Below are 27,761 nucleotides of genomic sequence, written 5' to 3'. Positions count from 1 at the left end.
ACCATTATGAAATGTACATACTTAGATAGGGAGGAAAGCAAATAGACTCCATTTGACACTGTGCAGAATAACAGAGAACTAGTTAAGACTGAAGCCTAGCTATTCCTTTTTCCAAATCTTTAACTAGCAGAATTCCTTACTAATGACAATCTTTTCCTGAAGTTTCAGTCTCCACACATGAGCATTTTGAGGGAGGAACAAACTCTGCCCCACAAGGCTCTCCATCTCCTGTTCATGAAACACAGAAATTGCAGACCTTTATGTAGTATAATTACAGAAATAGTAAAACAAACAAACAAAAAAGTAAAAAATAGACCTGTTGGACAAGGAGAAACACAAAAGAGGTACACTGGTGAAAATAAAGATGATTATATACATTAGCTTTACCCCCGTGAAACATTTAAAACTAAACAGAACAAATTAGCTACATTTCTACCTTCTATTCTTACATAAAGGCATAAAATAGAATCAGGGCTTTTGTTGTTAAATGAAAAATTTGACAACATGGGTAAATTGGCATATAAGAATCCAAAGGAAATTACTGGTTTAAATTCACCAACCTATCTCTAAAGCTCTGATTTTCTTTTTCAACTGATAGTGCTGAAATGCATTAATTTATACCATCTGAATGTTTTTAGAGTCGATTCAATCATATTAAAAGCAGGCCTTATTGTGCTGAAAATAACAGCTGAAGGCAGGTACTCTATAGCTGAAGATTTAAGACCATATGCTATTTGAACATCTGATTTCATTGTTGGAAAAGGAACCAGAGAGACTGTACAAGATCACTGTGGATGGATGTCATAAACAACTTACCAGAAGTGTACAGCAAATTTCTGCTCAAGAGGACAGCAATAGCAACCACTTCTCATCCCATTTCAGGATATAATTTAGTTGCTTTCATCTCTGGCTTTTGCTAGGTACTTGGAAGCCACTGGGATTTTAGGAACCAGACCTGTTCTGCTGTAATAACCATGAAATTTTACTTCATCTCCTACCTTGCTTTCATTAGCTGGCAAGTACACATATATACAGATATGTATCAAATACAAATATATATATATGCATATATATTTAAATATAGGTTTAATTGAACCAATCTCTTTGTATTTGCAAATCTGATCAACCGTTTCAAAACTAAGCAGGGCAGCTGTAGAAGTTCCCTTTCCTGCTGTTCTCGCACCTTTTCCCAGCGCACAGAACAGCAGGGTGCTCTTAATCCTTCTGCGAAATAGGCTTCTCCAACAGAGCAAGGAATATACTATTTCAATTCAAGGTTTCTTGATCACTGCCAGCTTCAATATTCGACTAATGAAACTAAAATGACCACCCAAGAGAAACGTTCTGTATACTTAAATTTCAAAAACTGGTGAAAATTTAACTCTTTCATATGTTACATTTTCATGTCTCCCTGGTACGAAACAGCATGATTCCAGATTTGATCAGGCCCCTGAGCAAGTCTTGAGGTGAAATTAAGAAAAAAAAAAAAAGAAAAGATTTCTCAAATAAAAGTGATATTACCATATAGATGAATTAATTTGGATAGAAGTAAAGTATTTCAAGTAATTCCTCAAAGCCTGGTTGCTGCAGGAGAAAAGAAAGTGCTGTGGAAGGGAAGGTGAAGAAGGGAGAAAAAAAAACTTTTCTTAAAAGATTTCAGAATTAATTTTTTATCACTATCATTTGGCAATCTGTATGACAGAACTAGTGAAATTACTGAGTGAAGCAGTAACAAAAAATACAGGCCTTAACTTTCTAAACTTATTCTGAAATGGTATTTGGATTTTTGATTTTATAATGACAAAGTGATTCTCTGGTACAGTTTCACATAACTGCCTTCATGGCCACAAGAAATACCAGAGCTTTCTGAGAATTACACTGAGCAGTTTGCCCTGTGGAAAACTGGAGAACAAACTGGAACAAACCTCAGGTAAAAGTAGCTCACCAGCATATACAACCATAACATCTTAAAGGATGCAGGAGGCAAAATTAATCTCTCCCACTTCTTTGATGTATCATTCTAATTTAGCAGAGCCGTAGTAAAGCTCAATAGGTAGGAGCAAAAGCAATTACTTCAAGGAATTTTAACAGGCTTCATGCATTCCTCCATTTAAGGCACTAAAACCTACACAAGTCTAAAGAAGTATTTCTCTACAACTACTAGAATATAAATCTAACCTGCCTTGATTAGTCCCTGCTACAGCAGCCTATAATGATTTCCTAGAAAGGAGGTATCTTGCACTTTCATCTGCAGGGCAGGACATGATGTTGCAGGATTATTGTTTGCTCTGTGGTTCTGGTTATTGGAAATGAGGCACTGTCCACAGAAAAACAACTGCACTTGTTTGGCACATCACAATTCCAGCAAACGTTTCATGTATGGTAGAAACTGACAGCGATCATCCTGACATTTTTACTGTGTTTTTTCTCCTTATATTCTAACGAGGAGATGAGGCAACTTTGAGAGAAGCAACTCAGTCCAAGCCAGGAAAGCCGCCATCCAAGAACAAGCCCCTGGAGTCTGTAAGATGAACGCAGTGTTTCCAACCATCCAATCTGCAGAGCCATAGAGGCAGGTTGGACCAGCATTGTTATCATCCCTCCTATCTGTCATGAGCCCTGCACAACTGGTTTCTTCTTGGCATGGCCTAACACCTCTCACCAGACCTACCGTCTGCTACTTCTTATGCATGTACTGGCACAGACCTCTCCAGCCGCCTCCAGGGCTGTGCTGAACACACAGGCATTGGTCTGGAAGTCACTAAATGAATTGACTTTGCCAGATTACACTACACTGCAGCCTTTTTGTTGGAGTTTCTCATTTTGCACGTCTGCTCTCAGGTTACCCATTTCCACTGACAGTATTTCTACAGTTTTGAATACAGAGCTTTAGTAAAGGCGAGAAAATAGGATATGGAAAACTATATTGCAAGAAAAATAAATGCTATATACACAACAGCATTGGAACTGGAATATATAGAATATTTATAACTAGAATATTTATAAATTCAACAATATTTCCGAGTGAGTAATACGCTTTAAAGCCAGGGGCAGTAAGATAAGACTGGCCTTTTGTCTCTGGCATGGTTATCTCATCTATTTGTAGTTCCTGCAGTTACAAGAACTCGTTACTAGTCTTTTTAAAAGAACAAGAACGTGACTGTGTTCTGAAATTTCTGGTTTGCTTATTACCATGCTTTCCAGAAAAGTCCACTAAATTAAACAAAAAGCAAACAGAAGTGAAAGGCCTAACCAATGAAAAACAAAAAGCCCACAAAGGACACTGAAAAAGATACTAGAGTTTAAAACCTAAAGACAAAGGGAAGGGAATTTCTCCCCTAGGCCCATCTCTCCCTTCTCTGCAGAGCTGTGCTTCAGCCCTTCTTCACCACGGGCCTTCTCCTGTTCATACCCTGTTAGTTGGTTTTCAGTCTAATTAATTATCCTGCTGGTATGAAATCGCACAAGCATCTTCCAGGTACAGGCAGATTCATTAAGACATTGAAAGAATTAATCCTCTCTCTTTCAAAAAACAACAAACAAAAAGCCAAAACCTTGCTCAGAAGAAATATGAAATTTGCAAATTCAGACTTGGGCCGGTTAACTAGGGTAATAAATGCACTTTCAGACTACCACTAGTGCCCAATTATTTACCTGATTTGTGAATAAATTGAACTAGTTAAGCTGTTCAGAGACTAAAATCAGCAGAAAACTTAATGCTTCTTTGAACATGGATGCTCATCTATTAAAATATTCATGTACCCAACACTTTACAGGAAGATCACTATTAAGATTCCCAATCCAACCTCTTTTGCTGAGACAACAGTTTCATTAACTGCCACAGTGAAAATCTAATGACGCATGAAGTATGCCTCGAAAACATCAAACAAACAGCACTATCACAGGAGACACCTTCAGATCTGGGCACCAACTTTCCATTGCAATATAGATGGAGACAACAGCAGTAAAACTCACCCATACTACCTGGACTCCTTCTGAGAGGAAAACAGCAACGGAATTGCCAGCACCGTTCTTATCATTAAATGTGCAGACGAAAAAATACAAGGACCAAGGACAAAGTTTCTTCATGAGCTGTATGAGCTGAAATGAATCTGCAGCTAATCACGGATACAAAAATAGCTAACAGCTCACATTTGTTGGCTTGTGAGAGTTTAGTTTTTTTTTTAGTTTGTTCGTTTTTAAGGTTTTTATACTGTGTGATATTACTTAGGTAACAGTCTTTAAATAAGAATAGGGATGAATAAAGAATGTTTGGAATACCCTAGGATTAAGGCATGCTGAATTTCAACTATCAATTATGACTTCTGTGAGTAAGGGAGAGCAGTCGCAAGATACCAACCCAGGTTTGGATTTCAAAACTTTTCCTCTGTTCACACAGCACAGTGTGAAAAGCTTGGGCTGCATCAGGAGGTAAACTTCTCTTTGAAACTCATCTGTATAAAGCAAACTCTGTTTTTATAGCCTAATGCCGTGAAATACAAACCTTGTACATTAATGTCAATGCAAAAATTCAACATTGCATAAAGAAGAAAAATGAGAAAATAATCCCACATATGCACTATTCTGTGTATGGGCTTCCCGTTATACCTCCAGTCTCCAGAATAAAGCTGCATTTTCATTGTACATTTCAAGACACTTCTTGAAAAATCTCAGACACAAACAAATACATGAAGTGACTGCTATGCAATATTAATTTCAGACCTTCAACCCTCTATGACTGCCAGCTTATTAATATAGGAAAAACAAATTGGAACGACTGCCTCAAAATATCCCAAGATCAGAAGTGGTAGAAATGTACACTAAATAAATATGATAGCAGTTTCTTCATATTTATTATTCATATATTTTGCAAGGTTAAGAATAACAAGCATTTAAAACTGCAATATCTAACCTGACCCACATTGGTCTCTTGTGTAATAATATTATTAACTTTTAACAGCAAAATATTTATAAAAATAATAGTCTCTAAATAAATTAACCCTCTTGGTATCACTTGTGAAGAACAGCAGTACTTCACATACTATATAAATGGGTGTATAACCCAAAAATGAAATAGTTTGCAGCTGCCCAATTTTGCGCTTAGTGCAGTTTTTTGGAAGCAGAAGCAATCCCATACAGATTTAGTAAGCATACTTCTGGAGTTTGAATCTTGCCTAGAGAGCCAATATCACATAAGAATATACTTCTATGTAATACTTTGGAGTAGCATAACGATTAGATCGAATAAAGTAATATATATATACATATATATTACCTGGTCTTGCCTCTCCAGCCACTTGTCCACCATGGGATGACTGGCACTTAACGATGACCGAGCATTGTCTCTCTGAAACTGGTTAGACCAGCTACTAGTATCTCGTGGTAGGCTTCTGTAGTTTTCATCTTTCTATTTTAAAAGAAACAAAAAAGTGGCTTATAAAAAACAACCAGTCCTTGCACATCATCAATGCAGCTGGTTATTAAAATAACACAAAGGGAACGCGGACAAAGGAGAAAGCAGGCCTGGCTGGTCCCAAGAAGCAGCCACATGCACACCTTCACTGCCTGGTGTGTGCATGTGACCGCTCAGTGGCAAGAGCTCCCCTTCCTTGGCACCCGTGAAGTCCAAACACAGCCTTCAGTGGGTTGGTAGCTCCCAAACCCACTTCAGAGAATTTTTTTCCCCTGTCCCTGTTTCCTTGGTTAGCCTGGGGATGTACAAATACAGCCTTATCTGTAAAACTGCAGCAGGTGAAGACTGCAGGTGGAGACTGTGCTAAATTGAAATACATTTATCACATTGTGATAAAAATAATTATAGATTTTTAATTGATAAATTATAAGCATTTTCTGCTTATCTTTCCCACAAGTGCAAATTCTTCAGCCTCTAAAGACGCTTAGTCCTTACCCAGTCTGATCACCAAAAGCCAATAAAAACAGGTGGCAGATCCTTAGTGTTGGGAGTTGCCCCTAGCCTGAAGTCTACAGACCAATTGTTGATTTACACCCGTTAGCGCCCTCCAACTGAACACATATGGAACTGAAACTCCCCTCAGCTTTTCAAAAACAGGTTGTAAATAAGGATTCTTCCTTCAGAAGCAGAATATTTTTTCCAGTATATCTACCTCAATACCAAGTCAGACAATTTAGAGAGTATCTATTTTTCTTACAGTCATACATAAGCAAATAAAATAGGACTGTAGTTCCATATATTTTGCAATATTACTGCCTCTAGGAATCTTGAAAATCTCTAAAAAAAAACACCAGTGCACATTCACAGTTTTATTATTTATAGCACACACAGCAAAGTTTTGACCCCTTTTTAAATCAATACTTCATTCCATCAGCATAAGTATTTCCTTCCCCTATTTAGTCTATTGATATTTCTTTTGCCTGGCACAGTGTTAGTCCAATACTCTAAAACACAGACTGTAGCATCAATTCCCTTACAACTGGTTGTTACAATTTGATTTCTTGTAAACGTATGACATGCTTTGCTAGGAAATTGAACTCTCAATATAACTGTGATACATAGGAGAGTTTTCAAAAGCTTCCTGGGTGAGGGCAGTCTTCTTCTATACATATCAAACTTAAGCTTTCTTAATTGAGTACAAGTTCTTTTCTTGAAGGAGACTTTGTAGCATAAAAGAAATCTTCCATTTTGTGACATTAAAGTTTGAATTCGACCAGCACAAGATATCCTTGCAAAAATATGCCTGCACAAGTAACTAGCCTAATAAATCTGCATCATAAAATAGTTTAACCTATACTTAAACTAATAGTTAACCAAATGAGTAAGAACTTCACATCTTTCAACTACTGAAATGTTCCAGTTTTCCAGTGTGATTAACCATACATCAAACTAACTCCTTGCTTACAAAAGGGATAGTGGAAGTCAGTCACCACTTTGTACAACTGCAGCAAGAGCCATAAGAGACAGGAAACAGTATGCAGAAATTGATTTTTTCCTATTGCTTCTCTTATTCAATTCGTTTGGTGACAGAGGTGGCACAGTTCCTATAAGCCAAAACAACAATTTGTCTTGCTCAAAGTGGTGGAAAGGTATAACAACAAAATCAAAACCTGGACAAAGAAATAAAGAAGGATTATTTTATGCACATAAAACCCCATTCAGTTGGTGCATGAGTTATTGTTATCTGACAGTAACTTGTTATCTGACAGACCTGTCTGAATGAATAGAAATTTCTTCCTCTTATGCTTTCTGTATCCCTATATTTTATAGACAATTCTATTTTTAGTGATTCATGTTTACAATCTTCAATACAAACTTTTTAAAAAGACTTCTTTTTTCTATACTACACAAACATCTCCCTCCACAGAGCCCCCATTAGCCATGTATAATCCAGATTTTTTCAAAAGTAAGAGAGAAGGAAAAAAAATTAAAAGTTCATCAAAGGATGATGTTCAGGGAAGTGTTCTTCAATCATTCAAACACTAAGTGTCTCTGATCTGAATTATGCAGGACAACAGTTTGCTTACAGTTTATATTGGAACTTCCTGCTGTGAAATGTCTTTTAATATCACAGCACACAATACAGGTGAAATTATATTTGCTAAGAGTAAAACAGAGTTAAATTAGGCCTCTGTTTGGTGTAGCCATACTGTATCAAGAATTCTGCAAGGAGTTTATGCCTAGTAATATCTGTGCTGGCCAGAAGAATATATTCTTCCTATCTACCAAAATATTTCTGCTGTAGTCCACTTCCGCAGAAGATCGCCTTTCTCTTGATAAGGCATACACCAGATCACTTTTTACAGAGGGTATTAAAAGTTACTCAGCAATTTTTCTGGAAGAGATGTGGTCCCCGTGACTTCTTGTGCTCTGCAGCACAGCTCAGAGACCACTCAAACCAGCACTATCATCACATGTGACAAAATACTTTATCAGGGTTTGAATCACACACAGAGCTAAACAGTAAAACAGAAAAACAACCTGTCATAGATAAGAATGACACTTGGTTCTTTGTTGTGGCCAAAAGCTCTCTGTGTGCTCTGCTGGTGGTGGCACTACTGCAAGAAGAGAGCTGGACTAGGAGCACTTCTAACCCTGCTGCTCGCAGTCCTGTCACCTGTGCAAGACCTCCAGATGCTGCTGGCAGCCTGGAATCCCATCTGTATGGAGATCTCCACTACTGCTACTGACAGACTTAATTCAAAGATAGCAGTGGGGATGAGTGTAGGTGCCCATTCTCTTTGATATCTTTACTGATGATTTGGATGAGGGAATTGAGTGCACCCTCAGTAAGTTTGCAGATGACACCAAACTGGGGGGAAGTGTCAATCTGCCGGAGGGTCTGAAGGCCCTGCAGAGGGACGTGGACAGGATGGGTTGATGAGCAGAGGCCAATGGGATGAGGTTCAACACGGCTAAGTGCCGGGCCCTGCACTTTGGTCACAACAACCCCATGCAGTGTTATAGGCTTGGGGCAGAGTGTCTGGAAAGCTGTGATGAGGAAAAGGATCTGAGGGTGCTGATTGATGCTTGCCTGAACATGAGCCATCAGTGTGCCCAGGTGGCCAAGAAGGCCAACAGCACCCTGACTTGTATCAGGAATAGTGTAGCCAGCAGGAGCAGGGAGGTGATCGTCCCCCTGTACTCTGCTCTGGTGAGGCCGCACCTCCAGTGCTGTGTTCAGTCTTAGGGTCCTCACTACAAGAAGGACTTTGAGGCCCTGGAGCGTGTCCAGAGAAGGGCTACAAAGCTGGTGAAGGGTCTGGAGCATAAGTCCTGTGAGGAGCAGCTGAGGGAACTGGGGTTGTTTAGTCTGGGGAACAGGAGGCTCAGGGGAGACCTTATTGCTCTCTATGACTACCTGAAAGGAAGGTGTGGGGAGCTGGGGGTCAGCCTCTTCTTGCAGATAACCAGTGATGGGACTAGAGAGAATGGCCTCAAGTTGCACCAGGAGAGCTTTAGGTTGGAAATTAGGAGATACTTCTTGTCAGAAAGAGCAGTCAGGCATTGGAAAGGGGTTGCCCAGGGAGGTGGTGGAGTCACCGTCGCTGGGGGTGTTCAAGGAAAGGTTGGATGTGGTGCTCAGGGACATGGTTTAGTGGGTGACATTTAGTGGTAGGGGGATGGTTGGACCAGATGATCTTGGAGGTCTTTTCCAACCATAATGGTTTTATGAACTATAGTGATGAAGTGAAAAACACTTAACTGCAGCTTAGATATTGGGGCTTACTGAACAAGCTGCAATGCTGTTTGGTATTTAAAGCAAACATACAAACATATATATGTTGTAAAATATGCAAATGAACAACCCAGAAAGCTTTCCTTCTATTCAGCATGATTTGGCATTAGCACGCCCGCTCCAAACATCCAGCTGGGAAAGGTATGTGTCGCTTTTAACTTCAATACCATAAAGAGAAAGATTTTATGGTGCAGAAGCCATCAGGGTCACGCAGGGAATTCTCATTTCTTCTGGAGCTGCAGCTGGAAGCCCTCCTGAGACTGGTACTGACACGCATCATCAGTTACAATTAAATGCTGTAATTTTTTAAAAAAAAGGTTCTTTACCAAACATCTTTGGGGACTGTGGGCCATGGCAGGTTTATGATATTTGAAATGGAAATTGATCAATATAACACTAAAACTGTCAAATCACCATATTGCCACTATACTTAATAGTAGCATTTTGCAGTATTTTTAATGAGGACATAGAATCTAACTCCTTAAGATTTAGTTCAGCATGGTGTCCCTGAAGGGCTTTGCTGGAGGCTTGGGTGAAAGGGGACAGAAGTGAAGCGATTTTGTTGTACTTTTAATTTCAGATGAATTGAAATATATAACAAGCTCCTCATCAAAGACTCCACAGCTTGTAGATGAAATGATACATTAGTATGATCCATGTACTTTAATTACTAGCTGTCAGTGCATAAACTCATTAGTGATTTTAACCTGCAGTTGTACCACTGAAGACTCCCAGCATTACTAACCCAACAAGAAAGTCCTTCACACCATACGGTGCCTTGTCCATGCCTGTTACCTCATTTGCAACTACACCGCTTTCCAAATAGTAAAGGAAGGGAGTTTTCTTCTTTCCTTTTGCATCCTGTATCTCTAATGTGAAGTGTAGTGAATTTCTGGTTGTTTCTCTTACTACTAGACATCAATACAACAAGAGTCAAACAGATTGAAGACTTTGCTTCATGGCAATTCTCTGGAAGGAGATCCAAAAATCTCAAGTTTTCTCTATAGCTATTTCTACAGCAAGTTATTCACCTCGTTTCAGGAGCTTCACTAAGAGAAACCATTTAGGGCACTTGAAAATTTTTAGCTATATCTTTTTTCTTGTATGCTGCACCTTCTGGAGAAGGGTTTTTGTTTGCTTTTGATACCTTGTGATGGCTTCAGACTGAGGCCATATCTCCACGTTGATGAGAGACAGAACTTTATTTTCATCTTCTGAGGCTACCATTTCATTTGATCAACTTTGGGCAAGTAAATGTTTGTAAATATATTTATTGGTTGAATCACTATAAAAGCTGCTCTTCTTTCTTTTTATGCTCCCCTGTGTCCATGCTTGACCCTGGACAGTTTGATGTCACACTTGGACAGGACTGTAAAAGCTACAATTAACAAAACACCCATGTAATGAATTTAAATACAGCTCTAATACACACATCTGTTTACTAGTTCAGTAATGTTTGTTGTTGTTTGGTTTTGTTTGTTTGTGGACTTTAAATAAATAAACGAGGAATAAAACCAACTGGACCCCATTTCTTAAAAAGAGCACATCTATTTTCCTGGGAAAATCCATTATATATGGGAAATTAATTAACCCAGTAGATGTGCTGTACTTACAGAAATTCGCAGCAAAAATACTTCTTACCTAGAGATCAGATTTGGATTCAATCTTGGATTCAATCCCTCTATTCATGATCAGCTTTTTATCAACAAATTGTACCAGATTTCAACAGTTTACCTGAGCAGGAACTGAATAAGTAACTCTTTATAAACATGTGCGTATCTTAAGAAACTGACACTACTACTTGGGTGATTTTCCTTTTCCTCTCAGAAGATTCAGTTTATTTATCACACAGTTTAGTTCGAAAGCTAGCTTTGTTTGCTGTATATTGGAGAACAAGACCTCAGAAGCTACAATAACCTGGATACAGCCCAGCCAAATGCATATAACAAGAATCCAGTCCCAATCACCAAGTAACTATCAGGAGCTTCTAATCTTAGGCCATTACTAGGAGTAAAGAGAGGACTCTTGTATTAAAGGGTTACCTCGTATTTGTGCCTCCTCTTAACTCGAACCTGGAACATGGACCACTTCCACCAACCCACAAAAACTGTCTTAGGATGCAAAATATGCATATCTAATATTCCAATACAGAATATAGTCATTTGTATTCCATGTTATAATGGAAATATATGTGAAGAATGACAACACTATAGTCATTCTGATGCCTTTCGAAAATCTAGAAAGACTTGTCTTCAGAAATGACCCCTTCTATGGATCTGTGAATAGAAATAATTTATTATGTGTTGACAATAGCTCATTAGATGCCAATGAGGAGAAAGACAACATAAAAGCCAATGTTCCGAAATTTCCAAAGTTGTGCAATTTCCAAAGTTGTGCAATTCCAATTCATATATTCCATATTATGCCTTGATTGACAAGCAAGGTCTGATCTGAAGAAAGAGCAGTATGTAGGGGCCATGATGGACAGACAGTTTTCTGTACTACATGCTACATGTAGCTATTCAGTGTCAAAGAACATGGGCTAAATTAAGAGTAAACTAAAAACTGTGACACTGCCTATCCAAATCATTCTGTTGGTCTCTCTTGTTTACAAAGGAAAACAAAAATATCATGATCTTTGCAAGTACAGATGCAAAAACAAAACTTACCACGCAGTGTGTATTGTTTTTTCTCAGACTGAGGGAGAGGAAAAAAAGCTTCCTCTTCAGTTCACTCCTTACTTGTTAATCTCACAATAAAATCTCATGAGAGATAATGCTAAACAACCAAAATAACATATGGCAGTTGATATTCTGTAATTATAATTCTGAAGCTGGATTTTATTTCTGTAAGCTTCTTGAAACAACACTAAAAAGGCATCGCCTTCCATAGTGTCATTTTAAAGAAAAACAAATGAATCAGTTAACTTAAAATGCCAAGAAGCTACAGTTCTGATTCCTGTACACATTATACTTTCTAAGCGGTTTCCCCTTCCATTTTTTTTTCACACCGGTGAATTATTTTTTTAGACCAATTGTAGAACATCTAGAAAGTGTTCTTTAAGAAAAATAAATCACTTAGGACTTTTAGACTTATTTTAAAGCTAGTAAAATTTTGTCCAAAATAAAAATAAAAATAAAAATAAAAATAAAAATAAAAATAAAATAAAATAAATTAAAAATAAAAGAGCTGATTTACAGTTCCCTCCCAAGTTGCAATTCCAACTGGCCTGTACAAGAATATCTGTAAAATCAGACCTCTTTTGAAATGTTCTTGACTCAGTCAATTCCCACCTCATTTTGCTGTGCTGCTTTAAAGGGTTCTAAATAGTTGTTTATATCCAGCTATTTATGGATCTATACAGTTATTTATGTGCAATAATGGAATTATGCACAGTCCTGTCATTTTCACTGATATTTGATTTTGTACCCAATGCTTTATGTCAATTTGGATTTAGTGAAACAGCATTTGTAAAGCTGTTTATTTATCTTAATGTTAACATCCCTTCATTTCAATCCTTGGGAGAGCCAAGAAATTAAATTCCAGGAAGGGAAAAAAGCTGGCAATTAAGTAATTTCAAAAGTATGCTCTGAATATAGGATTTAACAAACAGGATTTTATAAATATAAAATATATTTGGAGAGTTAAGGGAGACAGGAAGCAGCAAGGTACAGGAAACTTCACAAGAATCTTATATTTAGATCTCGAAATGAATATATCTTATAAAGCACCTGCATTATCCTTGTAAGTGTAGGTAAATGCTTTCAGGTGGTCATACCTCTAAAATAAGCGTTTGAGAATAGCTTCAACCTGCTGTTTTTATGTTGAGAAAATTGTATCTGCATGCCTGAAAACAACAAAAATTGGTTGAGGGGGATAAGAGAACCATTCTGTCTCCTCAGGCTAATGAAACTTAATTTTTCTTTCCTCCTTACCTCAAGGAAGGACAGTGCCTTACGGGCAGAGCCCCAGGCAGCAGCAAGGCCCAAAGGCAGTGGCTGTGCCCTCACCACACCACCGCCAGCGTCCCCTCCGGCCCACCCAGCCCTTATCAAAATCAGCCCCATGTTCTGCATCTAACAATATAAACGGGACTCAGTGGGGCTCCCTGGACAGCTCTCAGCTGTGAAGGAAGCAGTTGGCTCAGCCGACTTGCAAATTCATTTCAGACCTTGGCCAGACTCCTTCCCAAGGGCTTTACCAAGACAGGACAAGCAGCATCTGTTTCGGCCCCAAATTCAGTCACGACAGAACTAAGCCCAGAAGGTAACGAGCCTTTCCTGGTTTTAAAGGTAAGTTCACCATCTCCGTCCCAATCACACTGCCCCTTTGTATATATTGGTTCTATGGACAGTGAATTTCAGTCTGAGAAATCTGCTTGTTTTATTGTGTGACTAGTATTCATTACAAAATGACATAAATTCATTTAAAAATACAACAAACGCAGAAAAAAAAAAAAAGAAAAAAAAAAAGAAAAAAAAAGGCTGGAATAATCACTGCTGACACCACCCAGACTCACATCAGGACACTGCAGGAAAGCCCAGACTGCTGCGTGGCTCGTACTGCACGTGCGACTGCCTGCCTGCTCGTCCAGCCAAAATCCAGGCCTGTGCTGCACCAATGCACAGCCTTGGTAACATGGAAACAAGGCAGACGGACAAATATATGAATATGCATCTGCAGACACTCTTGAAACACAAGTGTGTACTGCAAATGCAGTGTAAATACACTGCTCTGGGTTATGATCAAATAGATGACAACAGGTCAAAATCCAGATCCAACCACTGCCAATGAAAACCTATGAGTTTTTCTAATCTTAACAAAATCACTACACCTGAACATCCAGCCTCATTTTCTTTTTTTTTTTTTTTCTTTCCTTTAATTATTCAATTTTTTATCAAGTTACTCTTTCATGCCTGTGTATTTTTGGTCTCAAACCCAGAGAGAGAGATAGTAACAAAATTAAAAAAAAAAAAAAAAAGAGGTGAACATTTAAACATGGGATTTACAAGTACATGTACACTTCGCTGAATGGCGGAGGAAAAGTCAGCCATTCATTACAACTTAAATTTCACCGTACCATGTACTTGCAAGGTCCGTGCCTTTCACCACCTCTCCAAGAGATGCTGTACTCCAGCACCACTGAAGTGTAAAGACAAACATCCCCTGCACGTTCCACTACGCCTCCATCACCAGAAGGCACTTGCTCACCCAGACCCTCCTTGGCAGTCCCAGCTCATGATGCAGCACCTTGTCCTCTCACCTACAGGCCAGACATTGCTCACCTGTCACACAGACAGAGGGATGGGGCAGCACAGCACTCTGAGAGAAAGACATTCTTCCTGCCTCACTGATGAAGAGCAGAGATTGAGAGCAATCAACATACTTGCTCAACTTCAGACTGGATGTGCAAAAAAAACACCAGTTCTCAGACCTCTTTAGCACCCTGTGCCAATAATCCATCTCGTTTGGGGGACAGAGGGGAAATTTGATAGATGGGTTTCCACAAGTGGCAATGTCCCAGTGAAAAAAGGTAAAAGAACAAGAGATGGAGAAAATTGTAACTTACTTTGGATTGGCTGCTTTTATTGTTGGCTTTTCCCCTGCTTCTTAACAAGTCTGGTCATGACTGACTTTTGGATCCAAATAGCTGAATCCCGCCTGTGTACACAGTACTCAGCAAAGAGCAGAGCACAGCATCAAGTGATACACGCTGTCTGTTATCTCTCTGTGCACCAGGCAAAGATTCTTCATTTTTTATCTCCCATTTTCAACATGCTGCTGATGGTGAGAAATACTGTGTTTGTTTTCACATTTTGGAATGCTGAGTTTTTCCATAGAGATTTTAATTTTTATTGTACTAAAATATCACTAGCTGCTCTGTATGGAAAGCCAGACTCTTCTCAGTGGTAACAAGAGGCAACAGGCACGTACTGAAGTACAAGTCATTATGCAGGAGTGATTGAACGCTGGAAAAGCTTGCCAAGAGAAGCGGTGCAGGCTGCAACCTTGGAGACAAGTATACTCAAAACCCAACTGGACACAAACCTGAGCAAGCTGCTCTGGTTGATGCTCCTTTGAGCAGAGTGGTTGGACAAGAAGATCTCCAGAGGTACCTTCCAACCTCAGCTATTCCGTGGTTCTATGAAAGTTGGGAATTTTACACATTACCCAGGACAAAAATAACACATAACTATGTTTATTTTATATTGCACAGTCTGCGTACGTTTCCTCTAAACTATTTCATCATCATGTGACAAGCTGCCAGCAATGATTTTCTATCACAAAGAAAGAAAACTGGTGCATATAACTTTTGTTGTTTAAATACCCATCCATCTCTCTCCCATAGCAACATTTTTTTTTGCATTAAAATACTTAATATCAGCATTTGTAAATGGCTCTCGTTTTCCTTTCCTCTTACACTATATGCAATCACAACTGAAATGACAAAACCCGACCAAAAAGAAATGAGCTTGTTCCCAGAATGATGCCCGCTCTGTGATTCAGACTCCCTGGCTATAAAATGAAACTAATGCATGCTCTTTTAATATAGAGCTCTGAGTCACAGTTCAATCCTCTGAGTTACAGTTCAAATCTATTGAAATACCATGTCTTTGGTGGCAGTGATAGAGCAAACTTCACTAAGACAGCTTTAAAAAGACTCAAAGCTAAGTGAAACTAGTTTGCATTTTGAATCTGATGGCACACCATCGGACGTGCCATTTTTGTATGGTATATACATCTCCTATAATCCATGCATGCTTTTCTCCTATCTAGACATACTTTAATACAGAAATGTTTATACCCTGCTTACAAAGAGAATTAGAAAGCATTGCCTCTTTCACATAAATGAAAAAATGCAATCCAACAATGTGAATATTATCTGTCTCAATCCAATAGGAACAGTAAAAATACCTACAAGAGGAGATGGTGAGAGACACAACGTTTTACAGGTAAGGGATTTGACACTGTATGAGACTTAGATCACTCTCATATGGCAACAGATTCTTCCTCTGCAGTTTACAGAACCCCAAAAGATAAGGCTTCCAAGCAGGAAGAAAGCACATCCTAAAACAGTAATTCCTACAAGGCATGGCTGTTCTCAAACTCATCATACGTTCATGGGAAGCGTATTCAAAAAAAAAAAAAAAAAAAAAAAAAAAAAGGCTGCTGACTAAATGGCAAAGGCAAAAAGGGAAAAAAATGATGTGCTGAGTATACTCAGCTATGTGTTTGCTGATGATGATCCACCCTGCAGAGCATGTTGCGTGCCATTTGCTTTGCTCCAGGTGGGTGAATCCAGGAGCGAGAGAGGCACAGAAGCCCAGGCACAATCATTTTTCTTTCTCATTGCTCTCTCTTGAGTTCTCTTTCGTAGTGCACATTTTCACCTCTTTATGCTATACGAGTGCTGTTATCTCTGATGCAACAATATATGAATCAAACTCTGAAAAGTCACAGAGTGAAAATTTTCATAAGCCAGGTAGCCATGATATACCCCTGTACTAAGCAAGGCAGGTTAACTAGATAAGCCTTGCCTATTTCAGAGAAGCAGGATCCAAGCAGATAACTGATTTGTATTCATACGCAATTTATCTGGCTGCTGCATTTATATGTCTTTCTTGTACACTAACACAAACATCTAAGGGAAAGGAAACCCAATTTTCGTTAGTGCAGCTCACACATTTTACGTGCAGCTCGTTAAGCCAATAGTCTTTGGTACTGCATTATTAAGACTGTGATCCAAATTAATGGTTATTCAGAAAACAGCAATATCAAAAAACATTTTACTGTGATGGTGGGAATCACACGTGGTACACTTCAGCTGCATACAATCTGTTCAACTGTACAGTTCAATACAATTCAAACAAAATTACAGCTTGCAAATCAGGTATTACTGCAGGCCTCTGTGAAGATATTTTTACTAAGAGATTTCTTGTTTCATTAGAATGGCTCAAGGAAGAAAGAGACGTGATTAAGTCAAGCCTTGAATCATTATGGAATATGGATATGTCTCACACACAAAAATGTATTTGAGAGTGATTTTAGTGTTTAGTTTTAAAAGAATCTTGAGAAGTGAATTTACCCAAGAAAGTGGTTGATAATTACAAGCCAATTTTGTGAATATCTTGCACAGACGAGAAGCCCTAATCATTCTGTTGAGACCGCTCAGGACAAGAACACAGAAGGAAGAGGTCAGGAACTACCTAGCTGAGCACAGTGACCAACAGTACAGTAACTTTTAAATAATCAATAATAATGATAATTCTTCAAATACATAAGTACTTTGGGACAGAGAACATCAACATCTGGTTTCAAGTTGCTCTTACAAGACCAAAGTACAGGTGAGCAACAGAAAACAGAAAAGGTTGAGATTCCAGATCTAAGGAAACACAGCGTAGTGGGACATCATGACAATAAAGGTTTCTTTACAGTGAAGTGATATGAAAAACAAATGAGAGCTCAGTTCCACCCTAATACCTAAAGGGACTACAAATTTTTCAATGGTATCCTTCAAACCTCCCACATTTTTCCTCTTTCCAGGTGCCCTTTTCCCTTTTTATTTGCCCAGAACTACTGGCATATGTCCTGGCTCTTCACAGCCTTCAGTGCATGGCAGCAATCCCACCCCTTTCATTTCATCTAATCTTGAGCATCTGCCCATTTTCCTGCCATTCCAAATTGTTCTTACCCAAAATGAAATAAACACCAATAAGGAGTCTTCTCTCACTCGCCCCTGAGAAATAAATCCCTTCTGCCAGATACACGCAGCCTCCCTTTGCTAATTCCTCTAAAAATTGGACAGGGTTTCTACCTGTCAATTATTTCTCTTTGGAGGTGACGGGCTGAAAGTAATGTCACTTCTTAGAGTCAGTAGGTGGATGAAGCTTTTGGCAACTCTCCCAGAAACCCTTTTCTTGTTTCTGCAAGAGACATACAGATATTGCTGGGGTAAAGTTGCTAATCTACAACTGTGCTGCAAATTTCAGCCCAAGAACATATGTTCTTGTGCTGTCAAGAGAGGGAACTGCAGTGAAAACATTACGTAGTGCCAACCGCCCACAAAAGATATATGGGTGCTTAAGTCCAATGCACAGAGCAGAAAATTAAGATTGTTCTCATTGCTTTGCTTGAAATGTCTGTGTCATCTATAATCAATGAAATAGTCTGGAACAAAGCACAGCCATCTCTTCTTGTTATCTGAGTAGCTGAAGAAAACAATAACAGTGAGGAGTTGCTGCAGTTCAAATAACATGAACACATTCACAAAAATTCAGTGTCAGTACTTTGGTAAGTGATAGAGAACTTCAAAAAAGCACCTTTTAGAATGATAACACAAATTAAATTGTTGCTCATAATTGAGCAAGAAAGGAGAATTATTAATATCAATTCCTATGAGCAATAGGATTCACTATGAAATCTTGACTCACATGACAGAATCAAGATGCTGACAACAGAAATAAACAATCTAGCACAAATTAACTCAGTATTAATTCACAACATATGTTGCACAAGCAATTATTATTCAATTGCAGTTGTTTACTGCATCTTATCTATTAAAAATAGTCTACTCAGTGATCTGCTCTATTTGAAGGATTAATGTATACAGTGTATAAAATAAAATTAAAAATGAGTAAAGGAAATTAACAATATCTGTAGCACTAGCTAACCTACATTAGCTCTAAACCATCTTCTTGATTTAATGTTCTCTTGTGCCTACCTTCCCATCACTACATGAGATCATATGAATTCCTTTCCATTTCAGTCACCGTGCTCCAGTAGACAGCAAATATTTTTATGAAAATCAAGTGCAAATACATGATGAACAACTAATGATGCAAGAAGACTAGTGTGAAAGATCAACTGCTGTTCAATTCTCTCCAATTTCTGCTAACTTCACACACTCTAAAGAAATCTGACTATGCTATTTATGTATGGCCTTCTACATTCATACTCGTGGAGTAATGAAGTACAGCCTCATTATGATTTCAGAAAAATTAAATCAAGATGTTAACACTTCAAAGGGATTAGATTATCACTTTTCTTCTCCAAATCAGAATACTGTAAAATACTTTTCAAAACAACACACACTTCTATACTGCACCAGCACAAGTGACAGAATATATACCTTCACCTACCTGAAATCCTGATCAAGCAGAGACCCAAAGGTACCAGATTAAACTGAAAACTCTGTAAGAATGCAGACCTTAATGCCTATGAGTCCTGTGTCTTTATTGATATTTTTGAAGTAACTAAAATCCCATGGGAGATAGGTGACTTCATTAGCAGCATGTAAAGATTTCTTTCTTTGGGATTTGGGAGTTCTAGCTGCATCTTCTTAGCTTGTGTTTATACTACACAAAATTAATAACAATAAAGGAAAATAAAAACCCTGTAATAAGCTGCCTGTTTTCTGACAGGATCTTATGCTGTGCAGTCAGAATGGCAACTGAAAGCGCAACTTGCTATAGGGCAACTTTCTGTTGGAAAAAAAAAATCCTTTTCAGTTTGTTTTTATGTTACCATCATAATGTTGGGCAATGTAGGGAGCTACACAAAAGGGAATGTTTCTTACAGCTTCTTTTTTTTTTTTTTTTTTTTTTTTTTTTTCCCAGTAATGCACTGAGGAGAGTGCTTCCTACTGACTTCTCCAGCTAGTAAAGCAATTCAGGTAGAGATACTGAAATCATATTGAAAAAAATGAAAGAAAAAATGAAAGCAAATAATACAGCATTTGCAATTTTTGCTTTGTATTACTTGACTAGTGCCTCAGAAAATGAAAACTAGCATTGCTATGTCAGAAAGACAGAGCCAGAATGGCTGTAGGCATGCAGATTATTCACTGACATTAGGACTTCTGCGGAGATAGAAGTCATTATATAAACTGCCTATTTGCATTCAAAGAAAATATGTGACAGTATTTAGGCCCTGCTTAACAGAGTAATGAGTAATCAGAGCTTCAATGGCACTTAATGGCAAAATCAAACATTTGTAACACCTGCTGTGGGTGCCACTGAGGACTTGCTAAGAAGTAGGTACACATGGGACTGGCACAGCGCTCTGTTGATAATGTGGTTTGTTGGACAAGGTCTGAAAACAAAGGTTTAAGCCTGGAGTAGACAAGAGAAGGACAAAAGAAGTGAAGATGCATGCACATTTCTCATTTATTGAATGAAGAGGTGAAAAGAAATATACCTTTCTTTCATGAGTAGTGGGTACGCCAGGGGTGTTCTGCTTGAGGAAGCCTGCTGTTGTGGACCACCTTGTAGGGTTTTTCCGTGAAGGTTCTTCTGAAGAAAAATTTGTATCACTTACAGATGTTGAGAGGCCAATCAGTGCAGGGTCACTACTCCGCCGTACATGAAGAGGCATATCTGAAAAACAAAAGAGACAGTAAATAAACTCTGACTAGATTTAAAATGTTTTTCACATAGGAAAAAACATTTTTTCAAGCCCTGGATGGGTGGTTTTGACCAAATGTGGTTTCGCAGGGTAACCGGTTATTGACCTCAGCATAGTTCCTCAAGGACAAGGTCTGTTTCCTTTAAAACCACAGCCTTGCTGCTTGACCACATGAGAAGAAAACAAGGGCCAAACATAATTCTTTTAACCTTGTACAGCTCTTTGGCTTTATAAGTACAAACATGGTATCGCTACCATCTGTTGGTTGTTGTGTAAATTTAAAACAAAAAAAAACAGAATAAGCTTGAGCAACCAACTAAGGCGACTTAAAGTTGTTTTAAAGGGCAAGTAGCCAAAGGTCCAAAGAGCCTGATGCCAAAACAAGGAGTGGACTAGGGCCACGCTTCCCAGTGTGGGCACTGCCAGACAGAGCATGCTTGCAAGGGGTGGCACAGCAGCCTCTGCAGGGAAAGCTCTTCTGCTTGGGCAATACACTCTCCATGCCTTTCTTAGAACTTCTGGGAGTGACTGGTTTCTGTTCTGCATTATTCCTTTCCCTGACTGTGTCTGGAAGGTCTGTGTTGATTTACCTTGATTCCCTTAGCTTGCCAGCTGGCATGATTGACAGGAGAAAAATATTTCATTAGTAATAAATGGTGCATCAGGCAGGTAGACTGATTGGGAAGAGATAGGGTTTTTTAATATATGTGGAGGTCAAATCAGGTCTGGAAACTTTGATGGCACATTAAAGTTTGTTTCACTTGAAATACAACTTAATTTTTCCAATTTCATTTATTATCCTACAGCAAATATCCACACATCTACAGTCTTCATGCCCAAACAGAAGTTTCATTGCCTGCATTTGCGACCTCTTAGCACTCTCCCACTCAACACCAGAATGGAGGTGATGTGATTTATCAGTCTTATTTCTCTTTACTGCTGCACTGAGAACCTTGAATGCAAAGTGAAAAAGGAAAAGGTGAAAACTATGGCACGTAAGCAAGCAGAGTCACTGGGGGAGGCACACTGGCCAACATCTGAGAATGATACCAGGACTATTTTTTAATGCCATGATCAAGCAGTTCCTGAAGAAGCTGAAGGTTCACGTGTCACAATACCAGCCAGAAAACACAATGACAGCAGTTGGATAACTGACTGCTCTTAAGCTTTACAATGTCATTATGTTAAAGCTACACAGAACAACATTAAAATACAAAATCTTATTTCCTATGGCACTATAAAGACACTGAGAAATATAGCAGGTCTTGCCACACAGAGAAAGTACATGTGCAAGGAGCTTTTTGGAACAACCAGGACTTGTGCTGCTGAGATATGCACAAGTGGTACACAAGAAAACACCAAAACAGTCATTCTATTTCATGTCCAATCTGGTAAATGAGAATAACAGAGAATTAATTAATGTTTTTCCCACTAACACTGTACTATTTCTCTTCCCTTTGAAAATTCTTTTTTTTTTTTTCCATTTTCATAACAAAGACATTCACAAGAGTTAATTTCCAGCAAAGATTTTTTTTTTCTTTTATAAATATGTATATACGAGAGTATAATGGAACAAGAAATAATTAAAAGAACATTTCAGGAAAGATCACATTAATTATGCAGAAAAGTATTTATGGTCTGAGTCAACTCTAGTTAGAATGTGATTACTCAGTATATACTCACAAAACGCATAACAGAGGGTTTTTCTTTGATTGCCTTGTCTTCAACAACTTCAAGTTTCATGAAGCAGCTGAAAGCAAAGCCCCTCATTTCCCACTAGATGGTAAACATAATAAAAGTACACTAGCAAATCACCGGAGATCTATATAACAAAGGTGCCACAGCTGTGGTCACAGGCAACAGCACCGCAAAGCATAATGAAGTGACCCATTAACAGCAGTGTCTGTGCTGCTGCCTTCGCTCCGAACGGACACTCTTATTTACTGGATTAGCCTGGTCAAGAAAGTGGGTCTGTAGCATGAGTGGTGCCACTTAAGAGAAATACCAATCTATATTTGTTCCAAGCAGCAGCGCATGCATATTATCTGTTTGCCTTAGCTACCCACCCTACATGCAACAGGGAATTATCATTTTCAAACATGAGTTCACTTGCTCCTTATGCTCATACATCTATATATAAGCATGGCGATAGCAAAATGTTCTTGTATTTTTACACTCTTTCTTCAAATTACTTGACAAAACAAAAGTTCAGTTCAGTGAACTTCTGTAAGAGGAGAAGCTGAATTGCCAACAAAGAAATAAAGGGAAGAAAATGGAACTCAAGTCAGCACTTCTGGAGAGGAGAGAGCAATTATCACTGCATTGCCTTTTTCTTTGTAGCTAAAACATCACAGTTTGAACCATGCTAAGTGTCAGAGACTTTTCACAACACAGAAAGTTAATTATGCAACAGAATTTCCAAATATTAATTTCCCAGAGAAAACATCAATGCAAGATGTTTCTCTAAAAAAATTATTTGCTGCTGTGCCACCTTTAATATGACCCATCTCATTTTATTAAGGTTAGCTACTGAGGTACTTTCAGAAATTTATTGAACATTTCTCCAAATCTACAAAAAAAAATGGTGTTCTATCAGTTCAAAGATACAACTTGATCAACTCTAGTCACTCCTTATGAAAATGGCTCCATGTATAAGGAAATGTAACTTGCATTGCTAGCCAAACTTCACAAGAAAATGAATTATAAAAGATGATCATTTGGGTGTGCTAGATCTATGCATTTCCAAGTTAAATTAGAAATTTGGGGTGGTAATTTTTATTTATTTTTTTTTTTTATCACTGGAATGGGACAAGTACATGAAGCTCTAGGGCATGGTCCTTGGCAGTGGACAATACTTCACCAGGTATTGATCTAGGGATTACATTTTATTCATGCTGTGTTAACCACAATTGATAAATACCATCTCCTATACTCCTCTCTTCAGTTCTATTCTGAGAGACTCTGCTCTAGCTCAGTTTCCATACCGTCCATTAGAACAATAACAAAAAAGAATATATTGAACAGATTTTACTACCAATATATTGGTGGTTACAATCTTCAGGTTTCCTTAAATTTATAGATTTGAAGACGATATACTTTGAAATATTAAAAGGAAAATCAAAGGAAAGAAACTTAATAATTAAACCACAAGATGAAGTACGCATGGGACCAATGCAATGTCACTGATTTCAGGATGATGGCTGATAGCGTTTGAAGTCTGGAGTTTCTTTGAAGACTGGATAAAACAGCAATGAACTCTAATCACAAGGCTTCAAATTCTCTGTGGCACTAATGCACTGTAAATATTGATTTGCTTCAGCAGCTAAGGTGCCTTTTAAATAAGCACTTGAAATAGTAAATCTAATAATGAATTACAGGAAGTTTTAAAAGTCTAAGAATTAAGGAAAAAATTAAATTAAAAATCATGAAAGTCATCACTAACTCAGTTCTTGAGCTTTATTCAAGGACTTTAAGTATTCAGCAACAAGTCCAACCCCTAGAAGTTGAGAAAGAATTATGTGTGACAGAGAATCCCATTAAGTTATGTATATGCCCACAGTTATGTTAGAAAATGGTTATTTGTAGGATAAATCCAAGCTGGGTAACAAAATGCCCACATTCATAATCATGAAACTCTGACTGGAAGTCTCATTTTATTAAAAGCAACAGCAGTTTCACTATAAATTATAAAAACAGCCAATATACATTTTATAACCATCTTTAAATGCTAAGAACACTGAGTTGTACCTTTCCTTCCTGCCAGCAATTCCATTTTTATTTTAAAAGGGTCATCACCTTTTCTGATTTTCAAACGTGCTCATGAGCAAAAGCGTGAGAGGATCTGGCAGATTTCATCCATAAAGCTGACTGCCTTGTTCTGAACGGCAACCATGCCACACCAGAGCTGCTGGCCTTTCAGAGTGGAGCATATATATATGTTCCCATATCAATTTCCTCTCAGACAGCAGCTTAGGAGGGTATGACTAGAAAAAGATGCGTAGCACGGACAATTTTTCACTGTGAAGATTTCAGCTGATGTTTCAGCTCCTTGGTATCACTGACAGCTTGCAGTTTGGCATGCAGTGAATTTTAAGACATGAAAAATGGGCATAAGGTGATTTTTGGCTGCCTCAAACAGGCTATCAGGCCCAAGGCTGAGGAGTAGACATGAACATGACTTTTTATTTTATCTTTTTTTCTTCCCCACACACACTAAAGAGCTTTCTCTAGAAAAATGATGATTCAGTAAAACCAAAAAAAAAAACTCTGTGGGAAGGAGTAGGTTTCAACAAGAATGTTTCTCAAGTTTGACAAAGTTTCTTGAAGTGAGCCTGTATGTACATTGAAGGTACATTGAGTGGTGTCGAACACGTAAGTGAGATCATACCTCAGATGCGGAGATCCTACCTCAGCATCAAAACACTGGTCAGGGGACCGGAGAAAGAGATTTAACAGTTTTACTGCTTGTGTCACCTATCTGATTCATACCACCACCCAAATCCTCATTGGCTTTCAAGAAGAAGGATGAATTCGGGTCCATCCTGGGGCTGAGGACAGCAGGACAGCTTCTTTAAGCCTTCAGTATTTAAAAGTACAAGCTAAGACTTCATCAATATTTAACTGAAATACCTGTTAAAAATAGTTAGATTAGCCTTGAGTTTCACACACCAGCACAGTTCCTACAGTGGTGGTTCAAATTTCAGTAGGTCCAGTCCAGCTCATTGCTCCACTCAGACAGACACAGTGAGAGAAAAACATCTCCTATGACCTTCAAAACCTCAAATCCCCTAAATCTGATCAACTTTCATTCCTGCAAGCCTCTAGAGACAAGATGATGATAACTTTCACAGAACATCGAGGCTGTTGCAAACTAGACGGCTACAAAGGTTTTCAGTGCTTTTTCTCTTCACGTAGAAGAAAATGAGTCAGAGAACAAAAAAAATAACTGATTGTGAACTTTGCTACAAACTGCATTAAACCCAAACAGCAATGAATCTAAATCAGCACTTCTATTCAAGATTAACAATGCAGTGAAAATCAACAGTAGGCATCTAGAATTAAAAAAGAAAAAACAATAATAAAAATAAAGCAGTTCCAGAAGATAAAGATCTGCACCCTGTACTACTATGCCATCTTTCCTAAAGAGTAAACTCTGGCACACAGTACAGAGAGGACTGCTAAATGGTAGCACTACGTGGCCACACATTATCAGTTATAGACCTTTACAGAAACATTTTCAGACATGACAGCAAAGGAAAAGCGTATACAACCCCAACTGTCTCTTAATGGCACAGAGCAATGCTTTTTCTCTCCTACAGAATCCGGTCCACTTTTATATAACTATCATATGATTCTGTAAAAGAATTTACAGCATTTCCCAAAGAGAATACTATTTGGTCAAAATCTTAAAAAATTTATATATATTTTCTTCTCAATTTGTATTATTATTATTTCCCCAGGCTGATCCTTCTGTTTTGAGTTATCTCCCTTTCACTAAAAAACCTATCTTTCCTTTCATGTGTCACATACAATTATAGCATTTCCCATGGTCATAACCATTGTTCGGTGCTAAAGAATACATAACTTCACCTCTGCCTTCTCTTAATTCTCTGTTGGCGTTCATTTTTGTAAATATTATTCTGGTCGTAACCTGTTCAGAAAACACCCATACTAATGTAGAAATGTCATCATCTCTGGAAGAATGGATGACATTAAAAAAAAAGCAACCAATCCATCAAAAAAGTCTTATCATACAGCAGAAGAGACAAAAATCCTTACCTACTTAATATCATTTTCATTTTCTTCTAATAGAACCTAAGTTTTCAGTTTTCCCTACCATGCCTGCTCAATGACTATCAAATTTAAAAACAAGAAAACATCAACCTGCCACATATATTTTAATAATGAGGTAATGTTAAATCCTTATCTTGAAAGGCCTGTAAAATAACAGTCTTCTTTCTTTCTCTACTATTCTTTCTTCTTACTTTTGAATACTAAGATCCAGGGAGGAAAAAGATGATTGCACCTTGAAACTCAATTTACTTAGACACTGACTTTTAAAGCTAATTAGGGAAAGATCTTTAAAACTGAAATTAAAATTTAATTATGTACACTCTTTCCATCTCCTTTCTCTGGGCTTTTTTCTAAAATGCAAATGTCTTTGCATGCCAAAAGAAAAGACAAAAATGTCAGATCTTACAAATGTTCTACTCATCTCTGTCAAAAATTACATTTTAGTATGTTTTAATGAGCTGCAGTCTCAGTTTTTTGGGTACATTCACTGTGGATTTCTTTAAATCGTTCTGGATTACCTTTTCACCTATTTTCACACCATTGCTGCAGATCAAGGAAAATGCACTTGCAGCCCCCAAGATGTTACAAATCATTGCCAAATAACATTCTATTCATTACTTCTTCAAGCACTGGTGTGAGAGTAGAAGTACTGTAGTCAACTTTACTTCTGCTGACGCATTTCTGCTTACGTCACTGAACAACCCTACACAATAAGATTCTGATTGATTTTTAGTTATAGTTATTTTCTGTTGAAGGTACTGTGGTTTTGCATCTTCATTCAAAACTCATTTTGTGGTGCAGACAAGGGTGTGCAGAGAAGGGTGCAAACTCCAAGCTAGTTTGAGTTAATAAAGCCAAGAAGGTTGGCAGGTATTATTCTTGCCACAACTGTGAAAAATACCCTTAAACTGAGTGGTAGAATTTCCCATCACATAATAGAATGATGGGAATACTGTGTATTGCTCGTGGTAGGCTTGGAAAGGCTCACTTAGAGGAGGAAGTTTGCAATTTTTTCCTAGACAGAAGGAAAAAATAGAGATGCAACAACAGGATTTATATCGTAACTTGAAGAACTTAATTAGGAAGAACCAATAATGATAATAATGTGTATACTACACATCATGGTTCTTTCATTAGTAAGTTTCAAAGAAAACCCTGCTGTGGTCGCCCCTGTGCCATCGCCTCCTCCATCTGGTCCCCAGGCCACCACCGTGCCTTTATGCAAGGAGTGAAAGGGGTAGGCAGAAAGTGCCACTGCTCTGCCATGCAAGATGTTAAGGGTTCAAAACTACCTGTCAGCTTCTCTTGTCCATATCCACTTCTGACTTGCTCTTGAATCAAACTTTCAACATC

The 27,761-nt window shown here is 38.1% G+C and overlaps 1 protein-coding gene across 13 annotated transcripts in view; it reads right to left on the bottom strand.

Moving 5' to 3' along the window:
- The window catches only part of PARD3 (par-3 family cell polarity regulator), a 446,166-nt gene that overhangs the window by 248,500 nt on the left and 169,905 nt on the right, over positions 1–27,761 (bottom strand). For 10 of the 13 annotated variants that reach the window (XR_014618202.1, XM_084281998.1, XM_084281993.1 and 7 more), the window contains exons 4-5: positions 20,409–20,587; positions 5,276–5,407 (exon numbers count right to left, since the gene is read on the bottom strand). Coding sequence is in view for 12 of the 13 variants with exons in the window: in XM_084281998.1 (XP_084138124.1) it covers positions 5,276–5,407; positions 20,409–20,587 (311 nt within the window). In the remaining variant the exon portion in view is untranslated. The remainder of the gene's footprint in view (positions 1–5,275; positions 5,408–20,408; positions 20,588–27,761) is intronic. The other 3 variants (XM_084282002.1, XM_084282004.1, XM_084282003.1) reach the window with 1 other exon arrangement.

The sequence above is a fragment of the Netta rufina genome (assembly GCF_964035555.1).
Source record: "Netta rufina genome assembly, chromosome: 2".
NCBI lineage: Eukaryota > Metazoa > Chordata > Aves > Anseriformes > Anatidae > Netta > Netta rufina.
This window is presented reverse-complemented; position numbering and strand designations above follow the sequence as displayed.